We start from the raw sequence: 24,776 nt of genomic DNA, 5'->3' as shown, positions 1-24,776 counted from the left end.
GAAATGTATCAATTCAATTCAATTTTATTTATATAGCACCAAATTACAACAATAGTCACCTCCATGCGCTCTTCATGTTGTAAAGTAAAGACCCTACAAGACTAGAGCGAAAACCCAACAATCAGCAAGCACTTGCTGACAGTGGCAAGGAAAAACTCCTGTGGCGTGGGCGTGGTCTCTGGCCAGCTGCAGAGGAGGGGTGACGCAGGGAGCTCCCGGGGCGGCGCAGGGGCGGGGTGAACAGGTGTGCTGGAATCTGACAGTGATTGTGTCTCTTTATATGTTGGCAGTGACAGTCGGAGGAGGAGGCGACAGCAGAGAGAGAGCGGGAGTGTCTGTGTCCCAGTCAATAAAACCACAGTATCAAATAAAAGTTCTGCTGTCAACATATTCGCTCCAGCATATGTTTCTTGGGTCCAACGTTACAACTCCCTTTTAACAGGAAGAAACCTCAAGCAGAACCAGACTCAGGGAGGGGCAGGCATCTGCTGTGATTGGTTGGGAGTGGTGGGAGGAAGACGGGACAAAAGACACACAGTGGAAGAAAGCCAAAGATTGATAAGAACTAATGATTAAATGCAGAGAGGTGTACAAACACAACGTGAGTGAAAAAGAAGTGCTCAGGGCATCATGGGAAGCCCTCAGCAGCCTAGACTTATTGCAGCGTACAACTGAAGGAGGGTTTAAGGTCACCTAACTATCTTAATAAAAACTGAAAGTTTTCAGCCTAAAAATGGCTAAAACCAATCAGCTGCTAAGTACTCAATTAGGATGAAAGTGAATCCAATGAACTCTTCCTTAAGGTGAGGAAAATGTGGCTTCGTCTTTACGTGAGAACACTGTGGTGTCCCATGAGTTTTAGTGCTAGCTGACTAAGTGAAGCTGACTCACCCTTAGCTCAGTGCTGGCAGCCAGAAACAATGTGACATTCACTATATTCTCCAGAGTCTTGGGCAAAGATTTCACAACAAATGCTACTTGGTTTTTACATTTCCCCATCTTTTTATGCTGCCTATAGTTTCTGTTATTTGATATAAATATGGTAAAACTTTAAAAAGGACTTCAGACAGGTGATCCATCACAGTGACAGTGTCAGCTTTTATCCCCTCCTGATTATTGTTGCGCCTTTAATGCTGTGAAGAATTTCCAAATTATTTGGCATTTACAGCCTCTCTACCACACAGTCATAATGTAACTGTGGCAGCAGCAGAAACTGATAAGATGTCTGCTGTGATGGATGGCATAGTGTATCGTAAGAAAGTTTCGATTTCACAAATTCAGTTTAACAAAGTAGTGAAATAAATAAAGAATACTTCATGGAAAGTAGGAGTGGTTTTCTTTTAATCCGCCAAAATTAAACTTAATTGAGTTGTCACTTTTCCCATAAATTAAATATTATTTTACAGCAAGCGTTTCATGCTGATAAGGTTTAATATTGTTGACTAATTCAAAGACATGCAGTATCTGTCTAAGCAGCAGTGCTCCTGAATGGTACAATAAGTGCCACCCTGGATGATGCATTTGTGGTATGTCTCCGTAATCATGGTCATTACCCATGAAGGGCATTTCTTAGGTTGACGTACATGTCAGATGGCCTTTTAAGTCAAGGTCTCTTCTGGTAGTGCTGCCCTGATCTCTTCAGGCCATTTTACAGTGACAGGATGAGCACTGACCTCTGTCATTCCACTGGGTGAGCAGCCTGCGGTGAGCCTGCTGGTGTCAGGCCAGCTGAGCCATGCTGCTAGGCAGACTACTCCATGGCCCTTTGCTCCTGGGTCTACATCCATGCTCACCTCCAAACCAGCCCAGCTGTCCCCACTTCATTATGTGCTGATTAGGAGTAGATTACTCTGTGAGGTGGGTATGATCAGCTAATTTGCAGCAGCGCTAAAGAAGGGAAGTGCACCTCATCGAAACTTGTCACGTTTTAAGCAAATTTGTAGCCAGCCTCCTAACATGACCTCAGAACTCCACCATTTAAATGATTTCACTCACTTAGGTTCTCATCGTTTTAAACACTGTTCTCTAACCTATTAAAGCTTTCATTAGGGCTGAGATCTGCTTGATGACAGTTTAGAGAGAGCTCAGCTGTAACCCACAAAACTGAATCACTTGTCTAACTAACCCGGAGCAGGCGTTTCTAGGTACGCTCACCTGCTCGTCCTCAGGAGGAGCAATTATATTGAGAAGAAGGCTGCCGGGAAGGGCGGGAGTCCCCAGATGGCCTCTGAGCCAAACCCTTGCTAATTGATGATGTTCGGCATTCAAAGCAGATTCGAAGGGAAGCACTTTCTTCTCCTCTCTCCACTGCCCCAACATCTTTGTTTTGTTTTGTTTTGCTTTGTCAACTCCCGCCGTTTGATATGCATATCAATACATGTTTTATTCATGGCCTTTTGGAGGGAAATCAGTCAAGATCACCTTGCCGTTGTCTGTAGGCACAAGAACTACTCGCCCTGTGTACATGTGCTCTGAGTTGCCATTTCAAGGCTAATTTTGCAGCACCACCTCACACTCAGGCAACCCAAAGAAATGAATGATTTATGTGATTGTCACTCAGAGGTTGCAAAACAACCAAAACTGTACGTCCTGCATTGTTCTTTCAGTCTTTCGGCTGCTTGTAGGGTTTGTTGTAAAGACACAAGACAGCTATGCTGATGGACTGGCTCAAAATGAGCACTGATATGATGTTCCTGGCAGAGGCAAGACAGGGGGGCTGAGCTGGAAGGCTTTACTGCCCATATCCCACAGGACTCATATGAAGTACCTGCAACTTACTAAAAATATGAACTTTAATTAAAAATTTATTTCATTACAATAATGTCTGCAGTTATTAAATCTCAGGATCCCTCTGGATGCCATATCTGTGAAATGAGTGCATGTGTGTGACTATTACTGTGCATTATGCAAAGCAATTCAAAGTTTGCCTGATAATCTGATTATCAGATAGCACCACAAGCTGCTATCAGACTGAACACATTCGTCTGTTCCAGGCAGTCTAAGCAGAGACTCAAAAGGAAGGGAGCCTCATTAAGAAGTTCGCCTGCATCCGTAAAGCTACAGTTACAGGGTACCATCAATACAGCAAAGGACACGGTCACTTATTGTATAAACACCACAGATGCCTGGCAGAAACTTGATTTGCTTTAAAGTGCTGGGTAGCAAATATTAACAAAATGTTGCAAAGGAGCAGAAGAGGGAGAACATCTTGGATATTGGATGGATCTACAAAGCCCTGAATTTTACCCTTGCTTTAGGAGACTGCTGTTTATTTCCATTTTCCTCCTTACAGTCTTTGTTAGTTCATATGTATATTAACCGTGATGGCAAAGGTCTCCAAACTTTAAGCTAATAACTTGTCAATTAGAAAAACATCCTCTTGACTTATCTCTCTCCTATCACCAATACACCACGGTTATCTTTACACATCTAATAGTTGGTGGTTGCCGTATTACTTCTCAAATTTTAATATAGAATCTTTGAAGTGCAATTCACATATACAAGCCTACAAAAAAACAATAGACAAATGTAAGTTAAAACATCTGTACACAGAAGTACAAATGCCTTGCTGCATTCAATACTGCAGTTCAGCTACCTCAAAAGTTGAATGTTGGAACTTAGGAGTGACAACACGCGTGTTCCAAAAAAGCCAGGAAATATAGGAGTTGTTCTCAAGCTAGGTAGAGCTATTCATCTATCACTAGCAATGCATGGATTTTTTGCACTTAATAAACACATTCGTCGATAGAGTCTGATCGGGGCACTGCATGTTGCTTATTTTAGTGAGTCACAAATACACAATAGCAGCAGTACAGATTAAAGGTTTACAATTTTACTACTGTTTACATTTAATCGAACCATCTTGGGTTGTTAACTCGGGGTTGCTGAGACTGCTCCAACTTTCCAAGTGGGAACTCCAACTAGAAGGGGTAGAGGTTTCCTGATTCAAATTCCCACTGGGAACTCTGAAATTCCGACTTGTACAAAGGGATTCTGGTGCATTCTTGAATGACTGCTAGCTTGGAAGAATAGATGCTAGATTCATTAAACATTTCTACTGCTTCAATCAATAGTAATAGCAAAGATGGCTAATACACTGCCCGTTGCATTCTGTAACATTCTCTATAAAATGCCCTGAACGTGTTAATTACCAGGTAATATAAACCTTACTGTCCCACATGTTAACAAAAACCTGTATCCTAATTAGGAAAATCAAGATTGTCACTGCAATTCTACTGCTACAATACTTCAAGCCTGACTGCGCGTCATTGCTTTTTCACCTGGAAAGTTCAAGGTTAGCATACACTCAGCTTTAGCATCACTCTGGGTTCTTCGCTAGCTTTGTGTTAGCATGCTATCTGTGCAGATGTTTGCAAAGACCCAGTTCTGTGTTTTCTGGATTCAGCTTCCACTTTAACAATAAAGTAAAACGAAAAATAATCTTCACATCTCCACTTCTCAAAAGACCACTCCACGACCTCTTCTTTGCACACAAGCTAACAACCGCTAATTGTAGCACTAGTGATGTGCGATACCACTGATTTCCTTTCCGATCCAATACCAAGTAATATTCAGGGTGGTATCGACGATACTTTGTACAAAAACTTATTTTATTTATTGTATCTCAAATTATAGTGTAATAATGATTACAGGACATCAGAGTACTTGTTTCCAACAATGACGGCAGCTGCTTAGTTTTAATAGTACTCTTATTTCTCTTTCTGAGTCGCAAAAAAACTTTTAACATATTTTCAGGTGAGAATGTAGCTGTGTAAACTTCAAATATCTGAGCCGACCGACACATCGTCTTCAAATCCCCGAGGTCTTTCGCTACTCGGGTTAAACATGATATATAAGTCACTTAGATAACTTAAAAATGTTATTGTTTGGCTTTTTCAGTGTTTTATTTGTTCGTGAGTAAATCAGTTTGGCTGAGATTAAAGTTATTAGATTAGATTAAATTAAATTTAACTTTATTAATCCCTCGGGAGGGTTCCTCCGGGGTTTTCACACAGCTGAATAAACGTCAAACAGAAAACTGATTAAACAGAAGTGTGAGACGGTCGAGAGTTTACGCCAGTGCCCGGTTATATTTTAAATAGCAAGGAGCAGACGGCAGAGTTTCACTCCACCGAGGGAGCTCGTGACCTACTACCCGGCTTTCTCGACCACGAAGGCCGGGTCCTCAGGTGGAAGCAGCCTCTGAATTTGGACACCCCCGCTGTTTCCGGACATTTAACGTATTTCATCCGATAAATAAACACTATAAAATGTATTTATCCCCCCAACAGCCTTTTTGAATGTCTCCCTAGTGTGGCCACAACACCTCACGTTTTTGCCACATGTATCGCAAACCACGTCTCAGTTTTTGTGGAGGTAAAATAGGTTCGCACATGACTCCAATTACGCTCAGCCATTGTTGTGAGTGCACACGCCAAGGGGCTGCGAGACAGCCTATTTCGCAAATGACTATAAAAGGCGGAAGAGGAAATAGTTCCTTTGAATGTAGACAATCCGAATGTTATAGTTTCTTTCCACTGTGTTCCTGTTAATGATAAACAACAAATTTACCCTAATTTACTAAAATATCGATATTTTAATGTGAGAATCGATTCTAGAACATAAATGATTGGTATCAGAGGAATCGATATTTCAGGATCGATCCGCACATCACTATGTAGCACCAGTGCGCACAAAGAAGAGCCATGTGATTACTGAATTTAGTACAGTAATGTGTTACACTTCCGCGTTATTTAAAAAATGTGATGTAATTACAGTATGTGTTACTTTGGAACATGTTTCCCACAGTTGGACTTCAGATAGAGACACTATCTGAAGTCCAACTATTTTGTTTACTGCCCATATTACAGTACTCACACTCTGTAGGACACTTGCCCTGGGAGTATTTCTTTCGTGTTTCTTGTTAGGCTTTGCTGCCCAGAAAGGTGTTATATCAGACTAAGGGTTGTGTAACCATTTGTCACTTCACTGGAGAACTGAGTCTACCTGTCCGTATGTCTGTCTGACAGAAAAAAAAAAAAAAAAAAAAGAGTCCACTGTTCAGCTCCATCATAATCGGAGAGTGATAGAATAAAAAATATGATTAATTTTGTTTCACTTACCTCCTCATCTTGATTCTCATGTGTTTGCTCTGCAGACGGTGCAGTAAGCTTTAAAACGGCCACATTAGAGTGCTATGCCGTTCACTAACCATGCACAATAAATTTACAGCATGCCTAATAGTGTTGGCAGACGCACAGTTATTGTGGGCAGCACAAACAAAAAGTCTTTTTAGAAGCAGTCATTTCATAGTGTACTGTGCTTCAAAGCAGAAACAGTACTTACACGGATTATGTAGGAATCCATGAGTCAGGACTGTCTTCTGATTATAGTCGTCTATGTTCAGCACAAATAACGTAGAGCATTCATCTTTTTTCTGTAATGCTAAATACATATTTCTGAAGATAAATCGGGCCAATCAAAGTATACAAAGAAATTCACTGTGTTCTCTCTTTTGCCAAAACCTCAAGCTACTCAAAGCCGCTGCCCAGATGTTTTGGGAGCGGATGTTTCTGTTGCTGCAAACAGAACAATAGTGAAGAACATAAATGCTGACTATTTCACATTTCACACACGACGAGCTCATTCCTGTAAAGGGTCTGTTGTGGCTAAAATGGTGGCAAAAGCTTTCAGAACAAGGTCAGAATCAGAACATAAAGACAGTTCAGGACAAAAGAATCAGAACTGTCGCCAGGCCATTAATCTTCTCGTTTATGGACAGCTTAGGGGAGAGACAGCAGAGTCTGCTCAGATATATCTCCCTTCCAGCTTTTAGAAGATTGTCATTGATACCACGTGAATAGCCGTTTGATTGTGGCTTTGTTGGATGACATTAAAACCTGCGAGCCCTCACTGGATTAGTTTCAAAGGACCAGTACAAACAATGCTGTTCAAAAAGCCCCCACTCAATTGCTTGCTGATACAGAGTGGCGATTATTGTGCAGGGAAGTATTTTTCATTATTGATGGATATACCCACAGAAAAACATCTTCCAATAAAGGTTAAACTTCTTTTCTGTGTTTTGACATTCAGATTTATTTCGGTATTGATTGCTTTGCATGAAGAACATGTTCTGTGTTAAAAAAAAATAGTGCTGTAAAAAAGATCTACGTGTTCACTTGAGGATAGGAAAATATAATCAGTGCTCTTAGTGTGTAATTAACAATGCTGAATAATATTTTTTATTTTTATATTTTCTTTTTTCGGATAAGTGAGCATATTATAATGTTCCATTTTTACTAATGCAACCAGAAGTAATTCATGCAATATGCAAGTAAGCACATAACATTAAAAGTTTGGTATTTAAAGGCGCATAAAGTGAAGCAAAAGTTACGTGCACGTCAGTCACTTGCTTTATTGAAATAATTGGTATCTTTAAAAAGCCACACAAAAAAATTGTACCAACATTTTTAGCCACACCTCATTTCTATATACTTTGCTGGGAAAAATGGGAAATGCATTTGTTTATTGAAAAGTGCAAACAGAGTCTGTAGAATTTTGTGTAATTGCTTTAACTAGTCTTCAGGAATAGTTCTCCAAGTTTCTTGAAGGACATTCAAAGCTCGTCTTTGGCTGTCTTTCTGCAAAGATGATGTCACACCGATAAAGTCGAGGCCCAGGTTCTGGGATGGTCACTCCACCTAATAGTTCTCCATTGTGTGTTTTTTCTATTCAGGTATGGAGTAAAAATATACACCGTGTTGAAAATTCATGCTGAAAAATGATGATGCCAATCAGACTCCATCACAGGATGGACCAGAATCTGTCAGTATGTCAATCTTTCATCAGTTCTAGCAAGACCCCCAACACTTCACAATGACAGAGCTTCCACCGTGTTCAACAGATGGCTGTAGACTCTCACTGTTGAACCTCTCTCCTGACCTCCTCCTTACACATTCATGATGATTTGAAGCAAAAACTAAAAATTTAGATTAATCGCTTCTTATGACCTGTTGCCGCTGACAGCCATCCTTCCACCTGAGACCACTTCTAATGAAGCTTTGGCAAATAGTAGTATCAGGTTCTTGTGTCAGGCCTTTGCTCCAGTTTTTCCAATTCCTTTGGGACATGACTTTCAGATACTATTCATCTGCTGTAGATTTGTAGGCCTACTACTATTTTATGCCTGTGAAATTGTGTTATCTTTGGCATTTTTATAGATTCAACTAAGCTAATAAGAACAAACAATGTGTTTTTGCAATAGACTGCTTATACAGTAACCAAAAGTACCTGAAGATATTGTTTAAAATTTTGTTCTTTGCTCATTTGTCTGATATGTGTAGACCCAACACTGCTTCAGCCTTTGAGTTTGGTGCCTTTTTAGGTTTGAATGATTCTTAGGTTAGTGCTAAATGGCTTAACAAAAGAACACCCAAAAATATTGCTTGAAAATGGACACGTATGAGTTTCTGTACTAAAAAAGAGTTAAAAAACAGTCAAAGAAAAACTCTGAAGACCCTCAGAAAACCAAAGAAAGTGAAGAAGGCCACTTTAAATGACAACTCTGGTTCCTTGGAAGCAAAATATAATGAAATCAGGCTTTTTCACATTACTGTATATCTAAAATGAAGTAGAAATCGTTGTACAGAAATACCAGAATTAACAGTTAACTTCAGAAGAACATATCTCATTATCATTGCCTGTCAGCTTGCCATTTTCAAAATAGGATCAAGGTTATCGGTTATTTTTTAGGCAATTAAAACAAAAATAACCCTAACCCTCATACTGATGGCATGTGCTGTTTCACATTACTGATCTGATCAAGTATTTCCCACCCAAGTTTAGTTGTTTATAGTTTATTTAGTTTACTTATTCATTTTTTTATTCTTCAAATCTTACATGTTTTATGTGAAACATGTTCATAGCTGATAAATGTTGAAGCATGCACATCTAGTGCGATGTAATTTCAGTTGTTTTGGATTGTCATTGCCTTTGTTTTTGCAGATAAAGAAGCAATCAGATTGGATTCTTTGTGAGGTCAGAACCAATCAGCTGAAACACCACAGAGATTTCAGTTCTTAATTAAACATTGTAAAGATTCTGTGACTCTTTGTTTGTTTATGTAAAGAATTTATTTGTGATCATAAAAATGCAGGGATGACCTAACGTCACTTCATGGGTAACAACACAGCCAGAAAAAAAGAGCTTTGTTTCTTCCCAAATGCATCTGCTATTCTCTGCTATTATCCTGCACTGTGGCATCGAACAGCATTTTGGAGCCTTTCAGAGTTTTAATGAGGACATATTTGATTTGAAATTGTTATGGAAACAAACATGTCAGCAGAAGGATAGAGTGTAGACAGTAGTGGATTTTCAAAATATCCTGCGATCTACTAAGCATGAATGACAGCAGTGAAAATACAACTACATAAATACATACAGAAGTTAACTGTAATCCGTGCAAACGGCCGAAATAATCTGCAAACTGACAGAGAAAAACGTGGAAACAGCAAAGATCAAAGACTTTTTCTACATCTGTACATATTTTTCGCTCCAGTTAGATGCGAAAATCTTTGAATGTCAGCGTAATGCAGGCAGCAGCCGATTTCCATAGTGCTGTAGGTAGTCCCTGTGGCAGTAACCTGGTGCTTTGGGCTGGAAGTTGCATGAATCATGTTGTAATACCGAGAAGAAGAACAGCCTGTCGCAGGTGTAACAGGGCTACTGGGATACAAGTTAGCAGAGTGTTAGAGAAACACAGAGTTTTAGGACTTTCAGCTTGACCTACTTTTTTTCAGTGACGGTTTGATACACAGATGCTAAACAGCATCATCCACACCAGATAAGACAGTTTGATTAATGCATGGACAATTCAAGGCACTTCATTTTACAACACCCTCTGTTCATGCAGAGTAAATAATGTTGGAGTTAGCCTCTACTGTACACACAGTGCTACTCTTTGTATTAGCAATGCAAACAGCAAAACACAAGCACAAGTAAAAGTCACTTACATTGTAGGCAGTTTGACTTCTTTACAACACAGATGTTACTCGGTGTCTGTTCATCTCATTGCCTGTTTAAAGGATTTTTTTTTCCTTTTAGTTTTGTCACCGATGGCATCTTCCGCAAAATTAAGTCATGTTCTAGTAGTCCTCACTGCTCTTTGAATTATCCGCACTAAATATTCACACTAATGAATTACATAGGTTAATTTGTGGAATATGGCGTTATTTTTGTGCCACTATTTTGATCGCACGTTAAAAAAAAATTGCAGGTGCAAGTGTTGCATTTTGAGGAGAAATGTATTTTGAGCGAAGAAAAGCTAAATTTGAGTAAACAAAATTCATTGATGCGTGCAAAAAATGTATTTCAGTGTTAGCTATTATCCACACACACACACACAACAGCAGCCCCTCTCGCTCAGTTTTTGCATTTGCGCTCGCTCGCAATGTGTTGCTCGCGCTCTCAACATTTCTGCCCGTGCGCGCTCAACTCTTTCTGTACACCGTTATATTTGTGCCACAAAACCAGCCAATCACAGACTTGGATGCAAAAAAATCTGGTCATAAAGGTCAGTAAGGACAAAAAGGTAATATATTGTCCTTACTATTTCAATTTTGTATTATCCAGATGTTTTTATGAACTGCACAGGTAACTTGGACAACAGTTTTATGTACAAATATACTTGTGTGCATCACAGCATCAGCATCCAAGCAGTTACGCAGCAGCAGGAACAAAACCGAGCATATTGGCGGAGTGACGGCTGGATTAAGATAAATGCCTCTCATAACAAAAAGTGCAAAAAGAAAAGATTCCATATTTGCTAATGTTTACACATCATATATTTGATCTGCCAAATAAACAGAAAAAACAGGTGGAAATGTCTGTGCAGATGGTTTCGGTGATATTTTTGCAGCAGTCTTATACGCGACAGTTCCACTAATTTATGAGTAATAGAGATATAAATCTTCTCAGGGAAGAAGAAAGTGATGACAAAAGTGCTGTGTTGGGGGGTTTTTGGATTTACAGAATCTCTGTAGTCACTCGAGGACACTAAATCATTTTCACAGCTCACACATATATTTATTCATTTTTGTGTTTTAGTGAGCTAGTTTGGATAAAACAGAGCGACATTCTGAGTGTGGCACTTTCATTCTCTATCTTTGCAAAAACTTGAAATTATTATTGTAACTGTTGCTGATAATGGAAACAACACAAGCTCTGTTAAGTGCTTTCCAATTGGAAAGCCCTTAACTCACTAAAATTGCAGTCAAAAATTGGCTTTCGAATGCAACCGTTAAAGCTTTTGTGGTATTGTCTGTATTATCTTTTTCTGCAAATGGTATGCAGCTGCCTGTTTTCAAATAAGCACATTGCTATTTCATTTTGTTCAAGAATTTATGAGGTGACAGTGGACAAACTAGGCTGTTTGTAACCAAAATGTAAAAAAAATTTGCCAGATTGGACTTGTTATGTCTTTGAATGACCTGAGTAATTACGAAAGAATGATCATGAAACAACTAACTCGTGCTAGAAATAATTAGAAGCGAAACATGAGCATGCATGTGGCTGTATTGTTGTTTTAACCCTGTTTTGGTGAGATGCCGGTTAACAGTTGAGAGGCATTTCTGAGCAGCTCTCTGCTCTCTCTTCACAGAGCAGTCATGATTACAGTTTTTAAATAGGAATTCAAGGCCTATATATGTCCAAGCCCTGTGACAATGGCTCCGACAGCGTCGGTAGCAGTATCAACAACTGCAGGCTTCATTTCTTGGAGATTTTACTAGAAGCTTTCTCTGTAATACCTCACTTTCCAGACTCTGACAGGGGGTGACACCTTTAAATGTTGCATTCAGTTTTGCATAAAGAAAGAATAGTCCGGCCCACACTAAAATTAGCATTATGTTTGAATGCTTCTGGGGAATTGGAAGCAGACTTTGATGCTGTGAAAAGGTGAGGTATGCAGAGAAACATTGTCATGAATTAGATTGCCTATCGAGCAGTTCTTTGAATTATGCATCGTCTGTGCATGCAGTCCCATACAGCTCTGTCATTATTTCTACAGCACAATGCTGAAGATTCCTGTTGCTTAAAAGTTTGCCACAAATGAAATAAGTTTGATCTGCATCGTGACAGTTGCACATACAAAAGTATTTTTTCTACTCGATTTTAGGTTTTTTGGAGGGTTTCCATCAGTATTTGCGGAGATGATAAAGCGAGAAATATGACGTTTTCTTCTAGAGTCAAACTAATTTTCAAACCCTTGTTTGTGATATTTTTTATGTGCAGAGGTGATTGGCATTACAGCCTTAAACCAAAAAGAAAGGCAGAAAATGGAGCTGTAAAAGATCGGAGCTATGATAAACAAGTCAACCACCGATTCTGCCTTCAGTAAGTGAACAATGAGGAAAAACAGTCTGGACTGTTTGGATCCACGGAGGCACCCCCTGTAACAAATCCTCTGTCATCAAGTTGTAACACCAGTGGCATTATGTGGTCCAAAGGCTTGGCTAAGCTGGTGTTCAGTCATAGTACAAACTAAATCGTTATGGATGACTGATCTACGGGCAATCTGACAGCAGCGCTTTTAGAAAGGTCAAAGGCTGAAAATGATCGTTGGGATCTATTGTTCTGCTAAGTTTTCAAACAAAGTCAGCATAGCGTTAACAGCTGTAAATTTGACTTTCAAACAATATTTGGACTCATAGGTGGCACGCAGTGTTCTGTGGATGGGAAAAAACATCTGTTAGCCTTGAATAACACATCGTCTCCACTTCACCTGGATCTCTACTGCTGTGCGTGGAAGAGCTGCCTGAGACACACCTGCAGTGAAAGTCCAACGCTAGTCGTTTGATCACGAGTTATTTTGGTGTACACTCTCTTCTTCATCCTCCGTCAGTCTTTACAGTTGTTGAATGTGGCGATGGAGCCCGTCCTAGCTGTTACCATCTACCTAGCTAACATAGTCTAACCTGATGTTCAGCTGTGAAGTTTTATAAATGTGCAGTTACTGGTGCTGGACATATTTTATATTCCACAAATTATTATGTAAATTGTTAATATTATTCTGCCATGTGCCGCCTGTTGAAGAGAGATAGTTCTGGATTAAAAATTTCATATCAATGCATATGAGTCATATGATTAGAACTATGACTGGAAAGGACACACTACCCCGCATACACTTGCCAATCCTACTAGTAGCCAATAACATAACATAACAAGCCACTTGAAAAACTCTTCAGCAGTATTCAAAAAATTCTAATGATTTATAAAATTATGAATGCTGTATCTGTATCACACCCACCACTAATGTCTAGTGCAGCCATTCCCAAAGTCAATAGGGCTGCGATCCACTTCCCAAGGTGCCCACCCAGTCTTTCCTTTGCCCAAATTGCAAAAGAAAGTCATGTATTTCCTTAAAAGTTGGTTTCAAATAACATAAACAGCACAGGCTATTGGCTCTAAATTGCTAATTCTACCCAGTCATATGAAAAGTGACCTGCCACTGGGACACAAACTTCAATACAAGAGCAACATAATATTCCAAACTAACCAACTCCTATTACCAGTATTAATTCACTGTTTATATAAATACATGTATATACTGTAAATCGGTAGTTGTACATACTTGTGAGCAAACAGTTATTATTGCAGCCCACCTGCAGTACCTTCACACCCCACTAGGGGATCCTGGCCAACACTTTGGGAGACACTGGTTTAGTGTTTGTAATTTTGCTTTAATAATATCTTTTCTTACTCTTTATTCTGTAAGTGAGCCTCAAGCCTCTGATTCCTGGTAAACTTCACTTCAGCAGTGTTTTGGCTCATTGTCCTGTTGGCTCATTGTCATGCTGGTTACCTGTTGCCTTGTATTGTGAAGAAAATGACAAAAGTGACTTTTGTAAATTTGTATTTTTTTTTTATTAATCCTTTATTTATCCAGGTAAAAAATCTCATTGAGATTAAAAATATAATTTCCAAGAGAGACCTGGCATCATGGCAACAAAAGTCACATACCACATAGGTATATAACATTTAAAACGAATACAATATTCCATACAAACATGTGTAAAATAATAAATAAATATTCCCCCACATCATTATAACGTATAACACTTCCAATATCCGTACTCCTTTTCTGCATCTCTTAAAAATGGAACCAAAAAGCTTTCATTCTTGTCACATATCAAACCATCTCACCAAAGTCTTTGGACTAATCTTATTTCGATTCCCTCTTCTTCTTGGCCCAATCAGTTATCTTCCTTCTATACGTCTCCCTGAGCGGTCGTTTTGCTGCACCAATTAAACTGTGAATACCTGATTCACGCATTCTCCTTTGAACAGTTGAAAAGTGGTGATGTGAGCTCTGATCCAAGCTGTTGTTGCGGTTTCTGAGGATGTAATTCTAATGAACTTCTCCTCTGCAGGAGAGAAAGCCTTTCTTTTCTGGGCTGTACTCAAAAAAGCTTGTTTCATTACAGCCAGGAGTATCACAATATTCCAGCTTTTAAAAATGAAATATTGACATACATTTGAAGATAAGCTAGTGTTGTAAATAACTGTGTAACTGTGCCTAATACATGTATATGTCCAGTTTAAATGAAATGTTAGCAGTGGTCCAGTGTTACCTTAGTTCACTCTCCCACATCTCCCACAGCTTAAGTTCATTAGTGCGATAACTTCCTGGTCGGGGAAGGCTCCAATGATTCAGTATTCTGCTTCACTCGGACAGGCATGGAAACTCAATAAGGAAGTGGGAAGGGAAAAAAAATGTACTTGACTTCCTGATAATATATTAATGTCATCATCCAGCTCCAAGTCCCATACTTTTAGATGATGATTCAGCTGTATGCTGCAGTGTGTGTGAATGCTGTAGAGCTCATTATCCACAACTTAGAGCAGAAGATGAGAAGTGTCTGCTGTCCTCACTGTGCTGAGACCTAATCTCTACCCCATGTCATTAAATAATGCTCGATTTCATGTGATTTCACTGTAACTGCTTAGACATATATTGAGTCTCCTCTTACAACCTGTGACATAGAATTACTCTGTAAGTCGGAACATCTTTTCTAAATTTGTCATGTAATGGGCTACAGGAGTATCTGTCTGCCGGAGTTGAGGCACGTAACATAATCACTACTTATATTCAGATTTAAGGTCATGTTATAACATTTTTCTTTATGTCAGGGAAACTAAATCTTGCCATCAGTATGTGTGCTGCTTTAAGCACACAGGAGGCTTAAAATATGGGCGGGTTCTTATAGAACACTGTTGTACTCTACACTCACTTTATACAACATGCCTCATTCACACACCAGCCAGGGATCGAACCAGAGACACATTTACTTTGTATTTGATGAAGGAGGTCAAGATGTAGGGTAGATTCCTGCAGTGCAAGTTTGAAATGTTGTCACTGACCATTTCTTTATATTTATATTTGTTGTTGGGGTTTTTTTTATATTTTATTTGAATAAAGTCAGGATTTGGTATGACCACCTTTATTCTTCAACAAAATTGTAAAGTCAAGTTTTCTTGTAAAAAGCTTTCCTGCCTGTCAAATTTCACATTTATTGCTGGCTTTATATTCAGCTGAATAGATGGGAACAAATTCAGATAAAGAAACAGCAAGAAAGTGCCCAGGGATACCAATTAAAATTAGTGTAAAAAATCTTCTTGATGCATTCTCAATCATCCAGGAAAATAAATCTCCAAAAGTTGATTCTGTTCATCTGGACGTAGTGTTTTGTGGGAGAAACGTTTCGTCACTCATCCAAGTGACTTCTTCAGTCTCAGCTGACTGCAGTTTGCCCAAATCTTATAAACAGTACATTTGCATAATGACTGAAACCAGCCCACTGAAGGAACAATGGGCTGTGAGGTCAGTTCCTTAATCATAATTATGCAAATTCTCACTCACTCTCTCATTACGTGAAAAGGGAAAGACCATCTCTGAATCGAGGAGGGGGCCTAAGGGTACATCTGTCACCATCTTACAATGCTGTGATTGCAGCCATTCCCCAACTCTCTGTGAATGGCCATTGATCAGTGGGTTTTGGTCAGTGGTTGTTGATCAATGGTCATGAGAATTTGCATAATTATGATTAAGGAACTGACCTCCCAGCCCATTGTTCCTTCAGTGGGCTGGTTTCAGTCATTATGCAAATGTACTGTTTATAAGATTGGGGAAACCTGCAGTCAGCTGAGACTGAAGAAGTCACTTGGATGAGTGACGAAACGTTTCTCCCACAAAACGCTACGTCCAGATGAACAGAATCAACTTTTGGAGATAGTGTAAAAAATGTGTAGACACACCTCTGGATCATTCCTTTATTATGATTGAATAACTTGCAGGTCAGTGTTGGCTTAAGAACCAAACAAAACAACACTCCTCTGGAAACTTTTAGCCTGGAGACGTGTTGCTCAAGACCACAAATTACAGCAAAGTACTTTTGGAGAGTACTAGAAGTAATGTCAGATACATTACTGTTCAACTCTTTGAATCTTCACCCTGCCCGTCTCATAAACTGTCATGGTTTGTGCTGTGGCAGGCAGGATGAAGGACCCAAATGCAGGACTCGTACACAGAAAGCTAAACTCAAAGCAGCAGCTTTATTTGCTGGGAAAAACTCTAACACCGAATACAAGAAAACAAAACTAGAAACTGGAAACTCAAACTAGAAAACTAACAGAGAACTAGGAATTAGTCAGGAGCACAGAGGACACGTGCAGTACTGACAGGGTAAATGATGGTTAACGACGCAACAACGAACTAAGGAAAACACAGGGCTTAAATACACAAGGGAGTAACGAGGGAATTAGAAACAGCAGGGAAACACAGCTGGGACTAATCTAACATAACGAGACAGGGAGGAAGCAAAACTGAATACATAGGAAAAGGAAGTATCAAAATAAAACAGGAAGACACACAGACCAAAACCCAGACTCAAGACATGCAAGTTTAACACAGGGACACGGGAACAGAGACTAAACACAGACTAAGATCAACACTGAGGGAGGGAGAACTGAGATCACTGAGAACGTAAGAAATAAAGATAACAAAAACCATGAATAACAATAATCAAAGAATATTAATTCAGAACCTGAAACACAAATACTGTGACATAAACTGTTGTTGGTCCTATTCAATCATACGTATAGCACCTGTCACCACCACTTTTACATTCTTCCCCCGCTAAGAGTTGCTGTGGAGATCGAGTCATCTTCTCTATCAACAAAACAGATAAAAGAACAATAGAAAAACGTTAGCTGTTATAGACTGTGAAACTCGATCGCCGGGCTCTCTGTCCTGGTCGTTGTGTCCTTGGACAACACACTTCACCTACCGCCTACTGGTGTTGGCCAGAGGGGCCGATGGCGCGATATGGCAGCCTCGCTTCTGTCAGTCTGCCCCAGGGCAGCTGTGGCTACAACCGTAGCTGCCTCCACCAGTGTGTGAATGTGAGAGTGAATGAATAGTGGCATTGTAAAGCGCTTTGGGTGCCTTGAAAAGCGCTATATAAATCCAATCCATTATTATTATTATTATTATACCAATATAACATTTAGAAAAAAAGCCATTAGATAGCTTAGCAGTGTTTTGAAGCTAGGCAGCAACCCAGAGTCTCTGCAGGCAGTGAGAAGGAGGATGGCTGTGTAACTCTATATACATGTGTCTGAATCACAGCACACATACACTACACAACACACAGACTGACTGACAGCTCTAAATCTGCCCCAAAATGCAACATGTTTGCTCTTAGCATGATTCATATTTCTTTGCAGATATCAAGACTTTAGTTAGATTGCCTGGATAATGATAGCTTAAACATTAAACTTAAACTAAGAACCTTCATGGACATTAAAAGCATTAAAAACATAAGCAGAGTATAAGTAATTTCCACTTTATGTTGACCTGTGCTTAGTTTCTCTTGTGGTTTCTGAAAGTAAAAGAAAAAGAAAGCAAGGTTCAAGGCGGCAGCTAACATGTTTCACACTTAACGGTTTGTATTTCCTTCCATTTTTCAAATATTAAGAAAATGCTAGGTTATGTATATATCTGCAGTGAAGTGTGAATCATGCATCAAAAGTAGTAATAAGAAGACTTAAATATAGCCCAATTTTCACCAACACTGAGGACTGAGCTACAAAAGTGCACCTGCTGTGTTCTTCTGTTTTTCTTTCTTTCTTTTTTAAAACTCTGTAGTCTCTGATATTTGTAGGTGTTTGTTTCTGTAAACATAAGAGCTGTTTGTCTGTCAAACCACTTTTATGCCTGAACTACCAAACTACATGACAAAACCAGGTAAAGAGGCGGAGCTTAGGAAGAACCAATCTGTGTGACAGAACATTGAGCATTAGCAGAAGCTCGTGATCTCAGTTTCTTCATCTGTTTAGGAAGGTTTGGTTTTGTTTGTTTTTTTCTACATGCTTATCCCACAGTGACATTTTGTCCTCTGTCCTTCCCCTTAGCCCCAACCAGTTGTGGCAGACGGCTCTTCCCCCTTCGAGCCTGGTTCTGCTCGATGTTTCTCCCTGTTAACCTCGAGTTTTTCGTTCCCACGTTCACCAAATCGCTTGCTCGTGCTCGTGCCTAATTTTGGGGGGTTTTCTCTGTATTATTGGAGGGTCTTAACCTCACAATATAAAGGTTGAGGTGTCAGTTACTGTGCTTTGGTGCTATATAAGTAAAACTGAACTGAATTGAAATCTCTTTTGTGAGTTGGAAGGATTAAACACAAGAGCAGATACAGGATACCTGCCTAAAATATAAAAGTACCAAGCACAGCTCACCATGCAACATAACATCAAAAACTGTATGTGTATTATAATGAAGCCTCTGGGCTGGACTGAGGGTCTTAGCAGGATGCTGGTCAGGGGGTCGCTTTAAAAACTGCAACCTCAAGACTCGCCTCGCTTCCAGCTCTTTACCAGTGTGAGGTTATGTTCCCTTCTCATTTATGTGCAGCACTATCTATCTGTTTCTTATTTGTCTTACTATTAATCATGCATGCCTTTACACACACACACACACACACATATATGTATACTCCCAACAGCGGAGTATACATATATATATATGGAGGTGAAGGTGAAATACACCTCCATAATTTATCTCACAATTTTAGCCTTGTGTACCTTCATTGTAAATGTTTGATGTCACAAGCTGTCCTGCAGTCTGTCTTTTGTTTGGTTACAATATATAAAGAAAATAAAAGAAATTCCTCCAGCTATTCTAGCAGCAACAGCGGTGTTCAGGTTAAATTTTTTTAGTGGCTATGAGCTCAGACGTGTAAAGAGAGACAGGCTTATAAATTAAAAATGATTTTCTTTGCTTTTAGAGGGTTTTTTGTTTTGTTTTGGGATTTTTTTACTTTTTTACAGAGCCATTATTCTTTGCAATTTGGCAAAACGTTCAATATAAAATAGCACCTCTCCATAAAAACCTGAGCTAACTGATATCAGATGGAACCGACTGATTTCGACTGACTTTGGTTGCGATTTGCAACAAAGAAATACGAATTGCTTTCCTCAAGCGGCCTTAACGGCTGCTTTAACAAAGTAACTAAGACTTCTTTTGTGCCATTTACAACAAAGAGAAGCTGACTGATTGCACCTCTGCAGGGGTAAATGATCCTAACATCACTGGGCAAATAAATAAATTAACAAATAAAAATGAGTTGTCTGAAGCAAATGCAAACATTTTTCTCGATAATAGTCCAACATAAATCTATCCCTATACCCTATTACCACCTAAATAGAAGCTGAAGACACGTCTCACTTCAAATCATTCTTCCTTGTGCCTCGGTGTCGTGACAGGCAGTTCAAATTGATATGTTTTGCCTGCTTTGTGGTTTTGCCCTCTGAAAGACTTAAAGCAGCAATAACCTGTTTCTGCTGCTGACTAATTGGCTGCCTGGCAAACAGGCTGGTGGATAACTTTTGTCTTTCCTTGCTGTCCCACAGAGAGCAGCGTCCTGCAGAGCCCCGTCTTTACCAAGCAGCCTGGCAGCATCGTGTATCCTGTGGAGAATGTGGAGAAAAACCGAGAGGTGGTGTTCAGCTGCGAGGCCGAGGGAAGCCCAACTCCCATGTACCGGTGAGTGCGTGACTGCAGTCCTTTATCTCGCTCTTCCTCCTCTCCCCGTTGATGCTGCATGCTTTTATACAAGTGACAGTCTCAACATCTTTCAATTTTTTGACATCATGTCGCGGACGAATGTCTCCATTTTGTCTTCAGCAGTCCCCCGTCGCATTTCTGCAGCTGAAAATGCCACTGAGAGAGGACTGTGGCAAAACTCAAATGCCCACAAATCCTGCAGCACACTTGCATTTCTGTACAGAACAGTCACCTGAATCTTCGCGCTAAAAGGCAGTTTGCTTTTTGTTAACACCTGTTATCTCCATGCCTCCCCTCTTCGTAGAACCGTTATTTAGTCTGTGGACATTTGATCTTTTTCCTGATAATAATATATTTTTTACAGAAAGTGCAATATATCCTTCTTCTTACTGCTTTGAATCAAAGCTGTTTGTTTCTGGGGTACAAAGATGTGATGTTCAGGGTAGGAACCCATAAATAAAAAGAGAAAAAGGTCTAATCTCATAACATTTTGTCAATTTGGCAGTGATAGTGACGTCTTTTAAAAGTACAAATCAAATAATCACACGTGAAAAATTCCAAAGGCTCAACTGATGAGGAAATCATTACATGAGACTTATAAACAATACAACATATAAGGTCTATAAGACGTATAATTATTTGTTACTGGAGGCGATGAAAGAATTCTCATCGGTTTATTTCTTTTGTGTATGGGGTTTCAGTTGGGTGCTCTACTAAGGCCACCAGTGCAAGACAATGAGCGGCTCATATGCATGGAGGTGTGACCTTAAGGACCCTCAAACTGTGTTAAGAGATATATACTAAAACACTTCTTCAGCAGAGAATCAGAGAGGAGAAACACACAGATTTACTTGCTAGCAAGAACAGCCTAGAGTGAGACTCAGAGACCCGCCCTGAGGACTTGCCCTGGTCCTTTATTCATACACTTCAGTGAGCATTTGTTCCATACATTGAAGTGTGTGTGGTCAGAGTGTGACACCATAAATGACTTCCCTAAAACTGCTGGTCTGGAAAGTCCAGCAGTTCATCTAAACAAAAGCACTTAGACTGGAAACAGATATAACTACGTTAATCCTACCGTAAAACAATAAAACAAGGTACGACCTTTTCCCATGCTCCTAGGATGTGGGGGTGAATGCCAGAACACCCTGGAATGTTACAGACTTCCTAGGATGAGACCAACTACATACTTCTAAACACAAATGATTACATGCAGTATTCTACCATATTCAAACTTATATCATTAAAAGATTATACTGACTACTAAGTACAATTTTCCATTGACAAACTGGTTTCTGATCAGTTTTTCTTAGTGTGATGAACACGAGCATTGTAGTACCATCATCTCACACACACACTGCTGCTGGAAACATTCAGAAGGCAGAATTTGAAGCTGCCCCCAACAAACAGAGCATTAGCCGTAGGAATTATTCTTTAAGGGAATTTTACTAATATTATAGAGCGCAATACAAATATATATTAATATTGCAATTAATACACTGGCTGTGGGTTTCTCATATCTATTATAATATAAATGGAATGTGTTATTCATAAATAAAGATTCTTAAGCTTTGTGCTTTTTAGAAAAACTTAATGTTTTGTTCTGGTAAAATTTATATTTTTACTTTTTTATATCAATTTAAAGTAACATGACTGAAAAACTATGTAATCAGTGTAATTCTTTATAGTATGGTATGCTTGCAATGCAATAACAACATTATGGATTTGGAGTTTTGCTGCTTTCGCGTGTGTTTCAGGCTCATCGTGACATCTCTGACAGTTTTATCCTCACACACACATGTCGTCTGTGAACCAGAAAGCAGCAAGTTTCTGATCAGCAAAGCCTGAAGTTGTTCCATTGACAGTGAATTCGATGTGGCCATCATGGATTCAGAACATGTTAAAAATGTGCCTTACATGTTGAGCATATTCCTGATAGTTAAAAGAGGTGTGCATACCTTGTACAGGTGTACAGATGTGGAACTCCAGCTGCTGTCCACTGTGAATGTAACCGCTCTTAGGATTACTCTCCTGATGCATCAACAACATAGTCTTGGTCCTGTTATTTCTACTTGTTCATCCTTGAAAAATTAAGTCTAAGCTGTTTAGGATCATAGGCATATATTACATGAATTCTGTTTTACAGTGGATTTTTCCTTCTACCCCCTGCCGGAAACATGTGTTGCCAATCTGTAGTGTGTGAATGCATGCTAATCTCCGCTTGCTCTCCTCTCAGATGTCTTTTCTCTGCTGCAGAGTTCAAAGAGATCCCTGTTTTTATGTCTCTCTTTATTTCCTCCTCACCTCCACCATTCGTCTATTGAAAGGTTGTTGCGTTGTAAGTAAAAGTTGAAATCTATTGTATTTGCTGACTGAAATTACTGTAGAGCCATTTGGAAGCAGTAGTACATTTAATACTTGGGACTTAGCCAGCTTAGAGAATGACCTAATCAGCTGTTTCCTGTCAAGGTCGCTGTGTGGTCCTGTCAGAGCTGCCGCTGCCTCTTAGAGACGTGTTGCAACGCACGCACAGACAGGAACTAAATCATACTCAAAGTTCATTAATTGCGTGTCACACAGCAGTAAACTCTGACAGCTCGTGCCGCAGTGTTTACATGGAGCAGAGACGTGCACAGTGTTGTCTGCACCAAATCCAGATGAAGAGCAGAGGAAGATTGTAGCTAATAAATCGAATTTCGGGCACTCAAGCGTGTGGTTAAACATGCCGATAATAATAATACAGCAACACAGCATTAATGATTAGACACTTCTGGAAAATTTCTTCCTTGTAAGAGTTAGATGAGAAAATTGACACGTCACTCTGCACTCTGGGTTCTAAAAGTGATATTTAAAGTATGAAAGAATAACCGCAACCCCAGCTGATTGAAATGACTATTACACAGCATACTGGACAAAAAGACCTAAATCTTTATCAGTGATCCAGAAACTTAAACACTGCAAATAAATACAGCAGCTCCTTAACTTGGTGCATAAACACCGACAATACAGCTAACCTGCTCTGTCTGACTCGAATGAAATACACCCATCATCAGCTGAGTCTATTGCACTAACTGCACCTACTCGCGCTGACAGACTGGTGCTTTTGCATGTACCATATTACATTTGCAAGGTGAGTCTGCCCGTAAAAATAAATAAAAACCACCATACTTGATTTAGCTAATCTCCCTTCAAGGCTGTAACCTTGTGCACAGCTGGACCCCTTTTCAATCACTCCACTTAGGTCCAGCTCTCCCGTGATTTAAAAAGGGACCTGATCTCGTACATAGAGCAGGCACTGTGCCAAACTGATCTGACTTAGATGTCAAGAATCATCACTGGCGATTACAGCTGGTTACAACCAGGAACATCGGTTTTAAGTCGAGGAACCAACACTGGCCAAGCCTGAAGCATTTTAAAAACATGAAGAGTGCATGAAATGGTGCAGAACGGCACAAAAACTGACTTGACCAGATCAGCCACATATAAATCAGTTGTGGCATTTTTTGTGTTTTTCTTTTTTCTTTGAAGAACTTTCTGATTGAATATTGCTCCAAAAGAAAACACTGACTGGTTCAGTTTTTGGTAACAAGAGTATGAATAGTCGATGCAAAAGGGTTTGTAATGGAAATCCATCCTAGTCAAGGTTAACTTCTTGGCCATCTCACAGCCACAGCAGTAATGATGCCCTAACATCAAATCACGAGTAGTTATGCCCTAATTATATTTGTTGTTTCCTTAAATATTATAACTCACAATTTTTACTTCTGATGGAGTTTTTTTTTTATTCTTTCTATATTCATAGACTATGTTGCTAATCTGAACACTTCCCCATCACTTCAGCACAGTCACATGCTATTTTAAAGGCATGTCTCATGTCTTTCTGGATACTCATCTCCCTTTAGCTCACAGCGGTCACGCCTGTAATCAAGTCAGACAACCACTGACAAAGTTTCAAAGTCCGCAGACGTGTTGGCTTTTCTTGCTCGCGTCTGTGTGAGCTATGAATGAGCTACGAGTGTCATTAAGACGACGTTACTCCAGCTTTTGGGCACTTTTATCAGGCCACATGACGGTTTTAAGACTAAAGTGAGGAAAGAAATGTCAGGGTAGCAGTATACATCACAGGTTAAATAAAATAAAACTAGAAAATCAATCAGCTCTTTGTCTTCCTTTTATCGAACACATTGATTGGCCTTAATATGACTGACTAGACTGACTGTGCGTCGATACAGTGCAGGCTATTTTTATAGTCTTACAATAAATCCCCGCTACCCAGACGTAAGTAGACGCCATATGCCTTGGTATACAAGACACTACACCTCTCATTGGAGCCATTTATATGACACAGCCATCCTCCTTCTCACTGCCTGCAGAGACTCTGGGTTGCTGCCTAGCTTCAAAACACTGCTAAGCTATCTAATGGCTTTTTTTCTAAATGTTATATTGGTATAATAATAATAATAATGGATTGGATTTATATAGCGCTTTTCAAGGCACCCAAAGCGCTTTACAATGCCACTATTCATTCACTCTCACATTCACACACTGGTGGAGGCAGCTACGGTTGTAGCCACAGCTGCCCTGGGGCAGACTGACAGAAGCGAGGCTGCCATATCGCGCCATCGGCCCCTCTGGCCAACACCAGTAGGCGGTAGGTGAA

At 39.6% G+C, this 24,776-nt stretch overlaps 1 protein-coding gene across 2 annotated transcripts in view; it reads left to right on the top strand.

Moving 5' to 3' along the window:
- The window catches only part of cntn4 (contactin 4), a 191,719-nt gene that overhangs the window by 39,015 nt on the left and 127,928 nt on the right, over positions 1–24,776 (top strand). For both annotated transcript variants that reach the window (XM_087840514.1, XM_087840512.1), the window contains exon 3: positions 19,963–20,095. In XM_087840514.1, coding sequence (XP_087696640.1) covers positions 19,963–20,095 — 133 coding nt within the window. The remainder of the gene's footprint in view (positions 1–19,962; positions 20,096–24,776) is intronic.

Source organism: Neolamprologus brichardi, chromosome 5 (genome assembly GCF_056152115.1).
Source record: "Neolamprologus brichardi isolate AB-2024 chromosome 5, ASM5615211v1, whole genome shotgun sequence".
In the NCBI taxonomy this organism is placed as follows: Eukaryota; Metazoa; Chordata; class Actinopteri; order Cichliformes; family Cichlidae; genus Neolamprologus; species Neolamprologus brichardi.
This window is presented reverse-complemented; position numbering and strand designations above follow the sequence as displayed.